The 12,799-nt window shown below is 36.7% G+C and overlaps 1 protein-coding gene across 1 annotated transcript; it reads left to right on the plus strand.

Annotated features, from left to right (window-relative positions):
• Positions 1 to 10,926: 10,926 nt before the first annotated feature.
• LOC104242399 (uncharacterized) lies at positions 10,927 to 11,391 on the plus strand. The gene has a single exon (XM_070153018.1). The coding sequence runs from the start codon at positions 10,927 to 10,929 to the stop codon at positions 11,389 to 11,391; it is 465 nt and encodes a 154-aa protein (XP_070009119.1).
• Positions 11,392 to 12,799: the final 1,408 nt, after the last annotated feature.

The following is a 12,799-nucleotide window of genomic DNA, read 5'->3' on the forward strand; positions in this document are numbered from 1 at the left end:
ACTTTTATGGCAGAGTATAATGACAATTCTGCCCTTGGTCGACCAACTTGCCTTTTCTATATAATAGAAATATTGTATGGCAATGAAATGAATGAAAAAATTATAATTATCTGGTATGACAGAATATGTGTTCTAGCGTGACCGTGATACTACTGTCATAGGTTTGTTTACAATGGCAAGGTTACCAACTGATTTATTTCATTCAATACAAAACACCACTGTTGTGTAAAATAAGTAGATAAAGAGATTAGTTCATCGATAAGCTAGGTACCTATAGAACAAGTACACAACCTTTTTTTTTTTTTTTTTTTTTGGTTAATCAGAATCCACAACTCAAATTGTCAATGGAAAGTTGGTTATAAATATTGAAATAATGTGCATGGTCTCTTTAATGAGGGAACTTTGTACAAATGGTCTTTTTTTAGGCCACTACTTAGATTCTTTCCTCGTTAGTTCAATGGATTAAATTTGTCTATGAAAATAAAAATTAATTCTATCTTTAAAGTCTGAATTATCATATTTAATTAACGGGATTCAAATTTAAAGGGTGACATCATAAGAGGCTATGCAGTGCAAAACAATCCCTTTGAACATGAGAGTGGAGATATTTTCATACATATCCACTTTTGGGGTTACCATTGAAGCTATATCTACATTGGACAAAATTTTACAAAGTGTACCTGTTCGGATCTAAAATAATTTAATCTCTTCAATGCAACTTTAGAAAACAAATATGAAGTTCTTCTATCTTTCAAATGCAACTTCAGAAATTTGAATATGAAGTAGTTCAATGCAGCTTCAGAAATCAAATCTGAAGTTCTTTTATCTTTTAAATGCAACTTCAAAAATTTGAATCTTAAGTAGTTTAATCTATTGAATGCAACTTCGGATTTCGAATCTTAAGTTTTAAAACATAAATTTGTTCTTCGAATTTTAATAATTCAATACACGGTTCAATGTCCAAATCTACTCCAAATGAGCTCAAATTTGAAACATAACTTTCAATATCATAAAGAACAAATCTCAATCATCAAATTGTTAAAATAACAATAAATTTAACAAGCCCATTTTACAAATAAGAAGAAGAGGAGGAGGAGGAGAAACTCGAAACATAAGTTATCTAAAAATTGAATATTAATTAATTTATTTAAAATGGATACAAATTCAATCCATGATGTAAAACTAGAAGCCACATAAAAATGTAAAAATCGCACGGGGCGTCCTATTTGGTCGCCCCCATTTTTTTAAAAGTTTTAACTTGTACCCACTTTTTAAATAACTTCAGGCCTCTTTCTCATCCTCCTCCTTCTTCTTTCTTCTTCTAAGGAAATAAATAAATATTAATCCTAATTCTCATAGTCATAGGGATGAACTTTCTGCTGTTGTGGGTGATGCTATGTCCAGTAATTACAATATTGTCAATGTTCAACAACTGAAAGCTAACCATTTTAGCTTTCTCCCATTTAGAAGAAATTTTGATGAGGTAATATTCTGCTTCTATTTTTTTCTTTTTATTAAATCTCTCCTCTGCCAGTATTTCTTCAGATAATGACCATTTCTTTTCAGAATCATATTAAAATCATTGAAAATAAATAAAATGAACAGGGAATTTTTATAATCTGCCTTTTTTTTTTTTGCATATTGAACCAAACTATTGATATTCTTATAGATGTATAGCTTTATTGTAAGAGCTCCTAAGAATGCTAAAGTTCAACAAATATAAACAAAAACTTCATCTCATAGAATGCTGAAGTTCAGCAAATACAAAGCAAACTTCAGCTCCTAGAATGCTGAAGTTCAGTTCAACAATTACAAAACAAAAACTTCAGCTAAAACATGTTGTAGTTTTAATGAACTGAAGTTTGCCACTGCACTATGAACTGAAATTTGCGTTATTACCTTTGTAAGTCAGGCCAAACTTCAGCGAAAAACATCTGAAGTTTTGCTTTGATAAGGCTACACTTCAGACAAAATATTCTGAAGTTTAAACTTCAGACATAAATTTTTACTACTTCAGATCCATATGTCTGAAGTTACCCAAAAAGTGGATACGCTTGCAATTTTTTTCCCAAAACATATATAAGTTAAACGGTGACCAAAAACTAGGTAAAGATGCAAATCAATTGTACGAGTAAGCTTTACAGCCCTACAGCCTTATCTCATACCAAAACTAAGGTGAGCCTCACCCAATCACTTTTACATTTGTAGGTATAAATATGCCCAGTAATCATTAGCCGACCCAGCTAATTCAACCAAGTTGGCATGGGTCCACTTTAGAACCCATATTGGGCCCATACCTACCAAACATGCTCTCTTATTAGGGTGATTTTGATTTTTTGAGCTGTTTGCACGTAGATATCATTTCAAGTTTAATAAATGTTGTCCCTAACTTGTTTTATGGGTGATACTTTTATCGTTAAGAGTCTGTCCATGAAACAAGCAAAGGTTAAAAAATCAAGATCATTCATTTTTAAAGTCTTTGGGCATAATTTCCTCTATTTATTTCATCTTTTGGAATTTAGACAGGACTGCTTTACGAGGGACCCAACCAAAAGGAGGAGGAAGGAGAAGGACCTCCGTGATAGAAATCTGTAGTGGCCAAATCGAATAGAAATGAGTTTTTCATACTCGATATTTATATTAAACCACGATAATATATCATAAATTAGTAATAAGTAACATAAAGTGTATATATATATATTATTTAACTAGGTGACAAAAGTTTATCTAAGAAACACAAGTCATGTATGTACTAAATATTGGACGGCAGTGATTTTTTTTCCATGAGAGAACGGGGAGGTAAATCACTATGCAGTGAAAAATGCCTGCGTGTTAACATAATAGTTCTTGTTCATTTTCTTAAATTATCAGCAAAATTATTTCTACTAAAATTTTAAATATATTTATCTCACTTTAATAAAAAATTAGTTATAAGCTCCTAGTCAGAGGCGTACGTAGGAGTTTTGGTCAGTGGTATAAATTTGAAAAGATGAATGAATGAATGAATCATTATAGTGAAAAACGTTGTCATATTTTAAATTTATACCCAATTTTTTCATTTTGTATATACTATCTATATATACATATTTAATAAAAATTTCGACAAAGCGGTGTCACGTGATACCGCTTGCCGCGAGGTGTATCGTTCCCCGCTCCTATGAACATGTCAAATATATATATATGAACCAGTGAGACTAAATTAATCAGACAAAACAATCCCTTTGTCATAGTAATAGCGTTTAGCTTTGAGAATATGGTCTGTTTTAGTTTTTGTGTGCTTGAATTTCGTTTTGGGGAAACCGTTAAAACACAGGAAAAAAATACAAAATATGTTGGAGCAAACAAAATCATTTATTTGTCACAAAACATATCTCTGAAAAACCGAAAAATAAACAAACTTATTTGTCATGCTATACCTTTCTAAATTTAATCATATATATCATATATATTCATTTCTTATTAGGTACGTATGAAACATGCCATTTGGTGTACTTTGATTATTACGCAGCTTAAATGCATATAGTTAGAGTTCCTTTGACCTCCACACTTGGTGTGTTAAAACAATTACACGATAAAATAGAACAAAGATTCTTACGTGCAAAAAATGGCATCATCCAGAGTTTGATTTAATTCAGCATTTATTTTCAACTAAAATTTATTGCCATGGCCGACTCTAACGTTATTTCTGTTAGGACCCGGTGGCACTAAACACTACTGTACAGCGGAATAAAATAAATGATCAACGAAACCAAAAATAAATGACACAATATTTAACGTGGTTCACCTAAAACGTTTAGGCTACGTCCACAAATCCGACACCAACTTCCACTAAAACATTTAGCAGGCATACAAAGAGAGACTTCCCCAATAATTTGGAGGTACAACAATTCCTGAGCTCTACCCAAAATAGTGGCGCACACAAAAGTGTTTCCCGAAAAATACCCGACTAGTATTTCTACTCACTATTTTGTCACTCCCCTGTTAGGAAACATTCCTAAAGGAACTATATCTCTCTCCCTCTCAAACTCTTTCTTCTTGAGTTTTTTTGATATATTTTTTTTGGTGTGTTATACAATGAAATGGAAGGGGGTATTTATAGTTTTGAGATAGGGACCAAAAGTGCAAATCTCACCTACCAAGAAGGATCAATTTGCAATATTCCCATCTCACCTACCACTCATTGCATCATTGCTTATCTCACTAAGGAGAGTTGCATCATTGCTTACCTCTCCCATACATCACCATAATTGTTGGAAAAACTAACAATTCTCCCCCTTCCAACTATATGGTGGATCCACTATCCCTGCAGCTTCTCTACAGAACTCAAACTTCCCTTTCGGTAAAGTCTTGGTCAACATGTCCGATCCATTTTCGTCTGTATGGATCTTTTCAAGCCGCAACATCCTCTTCTCCAACACATCCCTGATCCAATTATATCTCACATCAATATGTTTGGATCTGGAATGGAATGAGGCATTCTTCGCAAGGTGGATAGCACTTTGACTATCACAAAATAACTGATAACCGTCTTGCGAAAATCCAAGTTCAGTTAAGAACTTCTTCATCCATATCAATTCTTTGCAAGCCTCCGTTGCTGCGATGAATTCAGCTTCAGTAGTTGATAATGCAACACATTTTTGCAACTTTGATTGCCATGACACAGCTCCCCCTGAAAAGTTAATCAAGTATCCTGAAGTTGATTTTCTAGAATCAACATCTCCGGCCATATCTGCATCAGTATAGCCAACCAACACAGGGTTGTCTTCTCCAAAACATAAGCATAGTTTGGAGGTTCCTCGAAGATACCTGAGAATCCACTTAACAGCATCCCAATGTTCCTTTCCTGGATTAGAAAGAAATCTACTTACCACTCCTACAGCGTGAGCGATATCTGGCCGTGTACAAACCATGGCATACATCAAACTTCCTACTGCTGAAGCATATGGAATCCGCTCCATCTTTCTTCTCTCATCATCTGTTGACGGGCTTTGCTTGGTGCTCAATCTAAAGTGGTTAGCAAGAGGACAGCTAACTGCTTTAGTTTTCTCCATGTTGAACCGTTGAAGTACCTTCTCGATGTACTTCTCCTGAGACAACCATAACTTCTTGGCTTCTCGGTCTCGCATAATCCTCATCCCAAGGATCTGTTTTGCTGGCCCCAAGTCTTTCATGGCGAAGAACTTGCTTAGCTGTTCTTTTAAGCTATTAATTCTGGAAACATTCCGGCCAACAATCAACATATCATCCACATAGAGCAATAGGATGATGAAATCATCGTCAGAAAACTTCTGAGCGAACACACAATGGTCTGAAGTTGTCTTCTTGTAGCCGTGTTGCCCCATCACCGACTCGAACTTCTTGTACCACTGCCTTGGTGCCTGTTTTAAGCCATAGAGGCTTTTCCTCAATCTACAAACGCAGTCCTCTTTCCCCTTTTGCTGGAAACCGTCTGGTTGCTCCATGTATATCTCCTCTTCCAAATCACCATGTAGGAAGGCGGTTTTTACATCCATCTGCTCAACCTCCAGGTTGAGGCTTGCTGCTAATCCCAGCACCGTGCGTATTGAGGTCATTTTCACAACTGGTGAGAATATTTCATCAAAGTCAATGCCTTTCCTTTGATTGAAACCTTTGACGACCAATCTTGCTTTGAATCTCGGAAGGGAATTGTGTTCATCATGCTTCATCTTGAACACCCACTTATTCTTCAAAGCTCTCTTGCCTTTCGGCAACTTCACCAGCTCAAACGTCTTGTTCTCATGCAAGGATTTCATCTCGTCTTGCATGGCTTCTATCCACTTCTCCTTATGTTCATCATCAATAGCTTCTTCAAAGCTGTCGGGTTCTCCCCCGTCAGTGAGTAACACATACTCATGTGGAGAATATCTGGTAGACTGTTGCACAACTCTTCCAGATCTTGTGTGATAAGGAGGGTTATTGAGGATTGGTGGTTGAGGTTGATCCTCCTCGTCTGCATCATCATCACCATTGTCCTCGTTACCTTCAGTATCTGCTGGTTCATCTTCATTAGGAAGATCAGGGGCTTCAGGTTGATTATCCTGAACATCATCTCCAACTTGTCTCGGCACCACTGTTGGAGGCAACTCAAACTCAGCAGAATCATCAGTGGACTTCTCTACTTTGTCAATGTCTTCAATTGTTTGGTCCTCAACGAACACGACATCTCGACTCCTGACGAGCTTCTTCTGCACCGGATCATAGAACTTATAGCCAAGCATGTCTTGACCATAGCCGATGAATACACACTCCCTTGTCTTGACATCAAGTTTGCTCCTTTCATCTTTCGGAACATGGACATAGGCTTTGCAGCCAAATACCCGTAATTGATCATAAGAGATATCTCTTCCTGACCAAATCTTTTCTGGAGCCTCGTACTGAAGAGGGACACAGGGTGAATGGTTCAGCACATAGGCTGCTGTAACTAGAGCTTCACCCCAGAAAGCCTTTGGTAACTTTGAATGAGAGAGTAAACATCTGGTTCTCTCGATCAAAGTTCTGTTCATCCTCTCAGCCAAGCCATTCAACTGGGGAGTTTTAGGAGGTGTGAACTGATGTCGAATACCATGCTCTTTACAGTAAGCATCAAATTGACCCTGGTATTCACCGCCATTGTCTGTCCGGATGCACTTCAACTTCTTACCAGTCTCTCTTTCCACCAAGGTCAGAAACTGTTTGAAAACTTGAAACACTTGATCCTTGGTCTTCAGCGTGTATACCCATGTCTTTCGTGAATGATCATCAATAAAGGTCACGAAATATCGGGCACCACCGAGGGACTTCTTGAAAGGTCCACATACATCTGAGTGTACCAGATCCAACACATTTTGCCTTCTGGAAGGAGGGAATCTTTTGAACGAAACTCTGTTTTGTTTCCCAGCTAAACAGTCAGCACACTTCTTCAACTGGATCTGGTTTAGACCTGGTAAGGCGTTCTTCTTTACCAAACACGCCATTGACTTCTCACTCATGTGGCCAAGACGTCTATGCCACAACTTGATATTGCTATCATTCTCCGCAACATTTATAACTTGTTGGGAGATGCTCGCCTGGGTCACGTACAACTTTGACTGCTTCGTGCCCCGCGCCACCACCAATGAGCCCTTCGTGAGCTTCCATTGGCCATTATGGAAGGTATTGCAGTAACCTTCCTCATCGAGCTTGTCTACGGAGATCAGATTCAGGCGCATATCTGGAACATGCCTGACATCTCTTAAAAGTAGCTTCATCCCATTCATGGTCTCTAGGCAAACATCACCTTTGCCTACAACTGTTGAGAAATTGGCATTTCCCATCTTTACACGACCAAAGTCTCCAGGTGTGTAAGATGAGAAGAGTTCTCTCCGTGGCGTCGCATGAATGGTAGCCCCACTATCAATCACCCAGGTCATCTCTTGGGTTGTCAGATTGATAATGTCGTCATCGTAGACAACGTTGAACTCACCAAAGGAGTTCGTTTCATCATCACTGCTTTCTTCGGGCTTCACCTTTTTGCCTTTGTTCTTCTTCTGGTCATTCTGGAACTGTCGGCAAAATCTTTTGATATGCCCCTTCTTTTTGCAGTAATGGCACTCAACATTTGCAAATTTGTTGGATTTACCTCTGCTCTTATCTCTGTTACTCTGGCTCTTATTTTGACTTCTCCCCCTGGTCGTAACAGCCAACACCTCTGACTGTGAAGAAGATGTTCCTTGTGATCGGCGTCTCATTTCTTCATTCAGAATGCCACTCTTGACTGTCTCCATGTTTACCACACCGTTGGGTGCAGAATTGGTGATTGAAACCTTCAAGGTTTCCCATGACTCTGGGAGTGTTGCCAGCACCATAAGAGCAAGTACCTCGTCATCGAACTTTATGCCCATTCCCGACAACTGGTCGACAATCCCTTGTATTTCATTAAGGTGATCTGCCACAGTTGTCCCTTCTACATATTTTACTTGCATTAATTTTGTCAAGTAAAATAATTTGTTGTTACCTGTTTTAGAGGCATACAACTCTTCGAGCTTGTCCCATAACGACCTTGCATGTGTCACACCAGAAATGTGGTTGTACACATTGTCTTCAACAAATTGCCGTATGTAGCCGCACACTTGGTTGTGCTCAAATTCCCAGTCCTCGTCTGACTTATCTTCAGGTTTCTGAGAACTGAACACCGGCAGGTGCATCTTTGTCACGAACAGGAGATCCTTCATCTTGTTTCTCCATAAGTGATAATTTGTGCCATTCAGGTTGACCATCTTGCTTGTCCTCGCCTCCATTTAGATCAGAATTTGACAGACTTCTGCAATCTAAAAAAAATTCCGACGGTGAATAGTAACCGTGGATATGAATAGTGCCCGTATGGATGAATAGTACTCGTACGTATGAATAGTACCGTACGTATGAATAGTACTCTAACCAAAGCTCTGATGCCACTTGTTAGGACCCGGTGGCACTAAACACTACTGCACAGCGGAATAAAATAAATGATCAACGAAACCAAAAATAAATGACACAATATTTAACGTGGTTCACCTAAAACGTTTAGGCTACGTCCACAAATCCGACACCAACTTCCACTAAAACATTTAGCAGGCATACAAAGAGAGACTTCCCCAATAATTTGGAGGTACAACAATTCCTGAGCTCTACCCAAAATAGTGGCGCACACAAAAGTGTTTCCCGAAAAATACCCGACTAGTATTTCTACTCACTATTTTGTCACTCCCCTGTTAGGAAACATTCCTAAAGGAACTATATCTCTCTCCCTCTCAAACTCTTTCTTCTTGAGTTTTTTTGATATATTTTTTTTTTGTGTGTTATACAATGAAATGGAAGGGGGTATTTATAGTTTTGAGATAGGGACCAAAAGTGCAAATCTCACCTACCAAGAAGGGTCAATTTGCAATATTCCTATCTCACCTACCACTCATTGCATCATTGCTTATCTCACTAAGGAGAGTTGCATCATTGCTTACCTCTCTCATACATCACCATAATTGTTGGAAAAACTAACAATTTCACTGTCCTAAAAAGTGTGGCCAATTAATTAGGGTGATAGTGAAGTGCAAGGCAAGTGACAGCTCCTTCCGTCAAAAAAAAGGACTGAAATTGCATTTCTACAATTTTTTAGAACATTGGTAGTAAAAATAAGCAAAACTGAAATAAACGAGTATCACGAATCAAACAACTGGAAGCTTGTTTATATCACGAATCTCTGTCCTATATATTATTATAAAAACATAATGGTGTACTGTAGTATAACTTTAGTAGAATTTGTAAACATAAACTTTAATTCATACCACGATTTGGACATGATAATTTTACATATAATTGTTACAGAAAACATAAACGTTAATTGAAATTGGTTTATCACCCCTTGTCTTAGTTTTCGTGACCGCCATCTTTAGTGATAGAAAAAGAATAAAAAATATGATAACCCTAATGGATGGGGGAGGAACAATTTATAGGGTTCTCACTTAATCCGGTACGTATATCAAATAATCGATCGAACGGACGAATTTTATCTTTCTTTAAATATTAATTACAAAATTTATTATATTGGGTCATATATACGATAGAAAAAATCTAACATAATTTTCTTTAGAAAATAAGTTCTATAGGTGCTGTCAAAAGTACTACCGTCAAACGTCACGGTTTTTCTAAGCTGTTTAGAATTTCAGGAAAAACGTTACTACACCTATAAGATAAGCAAAGAAACTAAAACATAAATGACTTGTACCCATTTAAATATTGCAGTTTATTTAGTTATACAACCTAATGAAATACAAATTATACACATTGTGATTCTGAAGTTAGGATTTTGTTTAAATGTTATTAATTTAACGTATAGTTCTTATTTTCTACCAAACACTATTATTTTGAATAATCTACGATAAATGAGTTCCTCAACATAATGCATTTTCCTGGCACTAGTTGACTTAGATTGGAAAATTAGTCAACTTTTCTTTTGTTGTGTTAGAAAATAAGAGTAATGTGATACAATTGGGTAATACGCGAGGGTATTTTTGAATTTAACTCTTAGCAGAGACATCAATGATTAATTTTGAGAAGTGTAGGGGTGTATTTTTAAACCTTTACGCATAGAAATATGTGTGTTATTAATATATTGTTTATTTCCTACTTAAACTTTGCAATATTAATATAGCAATTGGTTAATGTTTTGTTTCTAGCACAAAAAAAAATACTCATATAATTTACGAGGGTATTTTATCCATTATGTGAAATTAAAATATGTGTGATACCAATTACTTGAACAAGAGCACATGAAATAATAAAAATATCAATAAAAGAAGATGCCATTTTTTAGTAAATAAAAATAGAAGGCCTTCATATAAAAATAGAAATTATGAAGGTATTCTTAATTTTTGATATTTTTTTCTGCACAAAAATCGTATAAGTAATTTATCAGTGAAGTTACCAATGAAAATAAAAGGAAAAATGTGTAGGCAACACGTGGCATCAATGTATCTGCACAATCTATTATGATTGTAAAACAACTAAAGAAACAATCTCCGTCAATAAAAATAGATAAATACCTACCATGAAAAGATAAAGGAAAAATGAAAACACACGTAATAGAAGTGGACCACCTGTCAATTAATTACAGGGTTACCCGTGAGGGAACCCGACAACTTTGGCGTCAATAACCATATCCCTCCCCTCTCTCTCCATCTCCTGTGTTTTTGTTTCAGAAATTCAATTCCAATTCAATTCAAATTCTCAGTTATTTCACACTTTTTCTCTTTCTCTCTGTACTCTCACTCTTTTCATCTGCAGCAACTGTACTTCAGATGCTTTGCGTCATATCCAAATACACATACACTACAGGTCCCCCCCTAAATACATTCATGGTTCTGTGGTCCAATCCTTCTTTGTAATTTCCTGATATAAACTCTTTACTTTCTTATGTCTGTTTCCACCAATAATCCACCCAGAACTGGTGGTGGCGCTGGACAAAGCGGCGGCGATGATGACGATAACGACGCCGGTGTTAGTGGTAGGTGTGAGGAGATGGATGATTCAGAAGAGGAAAATGATCAAAGTAAGAAGATAAAGGGGAAAACGGTATCTTGTTTTCGGTTTAGGAAGGTTAAAGGGACGTTTTTGAGGAGGAAACAGAAAGGGGTTTCTGTAAATTCGGAGAGAAGAAGGGAATTATATGGAGGAGGAGGAGGATGTTATTTGTGCTTGAAGAAACCGCTGACTTCTGATTCAGGTGGTGAGTCACAGACTAGTGATCCTAATAGCCCCACGTTTACTTATGAGATGCTTCGAGTTTTTATTGAAAAGAATGATTTTTATTCCAAAGAATGCAATCCCCATTTGGATGTAGTAGAATCTAAGCCTTGCTCTATTCAAAATGATAAATGAAATATGATGTCAGAAATTTTTGGATGATAAAGTTTACAATTTGATTCCCCTGTGCTGCATTCTGGGATTGGGGTGATAGAACTTAGAGGCCTAGTAGTTCTTGATTTGGTTGCCTCATTTACCAGCCAAAATTTGAACTCTGAGGGGTGAAGTAATTCTGTAGTTGTATTTTGTGTTTCTAGTTTCTGGTGTATGATTCTCATTTTGTGGAGTTGAAAATCATTTCTATCAGATTGAGAGGATAGCTAGTATAAATTTGGAATTGTAAACCAAAGGAAAACTACATTTGTGGATAAGATTTTTTTACTTTTTGGGCATTTCCCAATTTGGAAGAGAACTTTTTCAGAAAATGGGGCATACTGAATATAAATTTGTAAAAGATTGAGGAGAATCCAGAGAACCCGTCCTCCAATTGCTCTAAGGTGGATGACAACTCGAGCACGAGGTATAGAACTTGATGGAATGAAACTATTCCTTATGCAAATGAATGACCTTTTGCAGTTATCGCCTTTTGTAGCAACCATAATCTTGTAATGTTCTACTTCATTGCATTCTTCATTCAATTTTTGGAGCCATAATTTGTATAAAGTACCAACCACAGTTCACATTGTATATGAAGGTGGAAATATTGCATATCAGTGAATTATGTGATTGAGTTTGATATTATACTTTCCTTTGAGAAACTCCACCAGTTCTATGTTCTGTTATGTCTTCTTTTGTTTGTCTCTACTTGATAAGATGTCAAGCCTGAACTTGCTTAAACTTGAAAAAAAACACTGATGGATTTAAATAATTATCATGATGAAGCCAAATATTTGGCCATATGGCACCCCAAGTGATCACAGTGCTTTGTGTTAGAGCTGTAACTTATTATAAATTTACGACGGCAAGTATATCTAAAGTTTATAAATTTGACGATGGACATGGACTTTGCTATGCCATATAAGACAGAATTCTGAATAACTTGGTGTTGGGACCTTGGGGTGAAAAGATCTATTTTTTCTGTAACACTTCATGGAACCATTACCTCCTCAAACAAGAGTTAGAATGGACAATTTCTTTGTGTAACTTACCTGATATGGATGCTGATCTTGTGCAGGAACCTGTCAAAATTCTTGTACATTCCTTCCTCCTTGTCCTTTTGGTATCAGAGAATATATTTAAAGTGTGATTGCTTATTGAACTGGCCTTTGCTTCTCTACCCTATTGGGGATACTGGGTTTAGTATGTTTAGAACAACCACTGCATTGTGCTTATATTAAGAAAATTCGGCAACCCCATGCTCAGTGTTCTAAATTTCACAGATAATATAATTGATGGTGACTTCAAATTTTGGGCAAGGGCATGGATAGAGGAGTATACCAGAAACAAGAATGCTTAGAAGGTAAAATAGCTTAGCGTGAAGGAT

This window comes from Nicotiana sylvestris, chromosome 1 (assembly GCF_000393655.2).
Source record: "Nicotiana sylvestris chromosome 1, ASM39365v2, whole genome shotgun sequence".
NCBI classification, from domain to species: domain Eukaryota; kingdom Viridiplantae; phylum Streptophyta; class Magnoliopsida; order Solanales; family Solanaceae; genus Nicotiana; species Nicotiana sylvestris.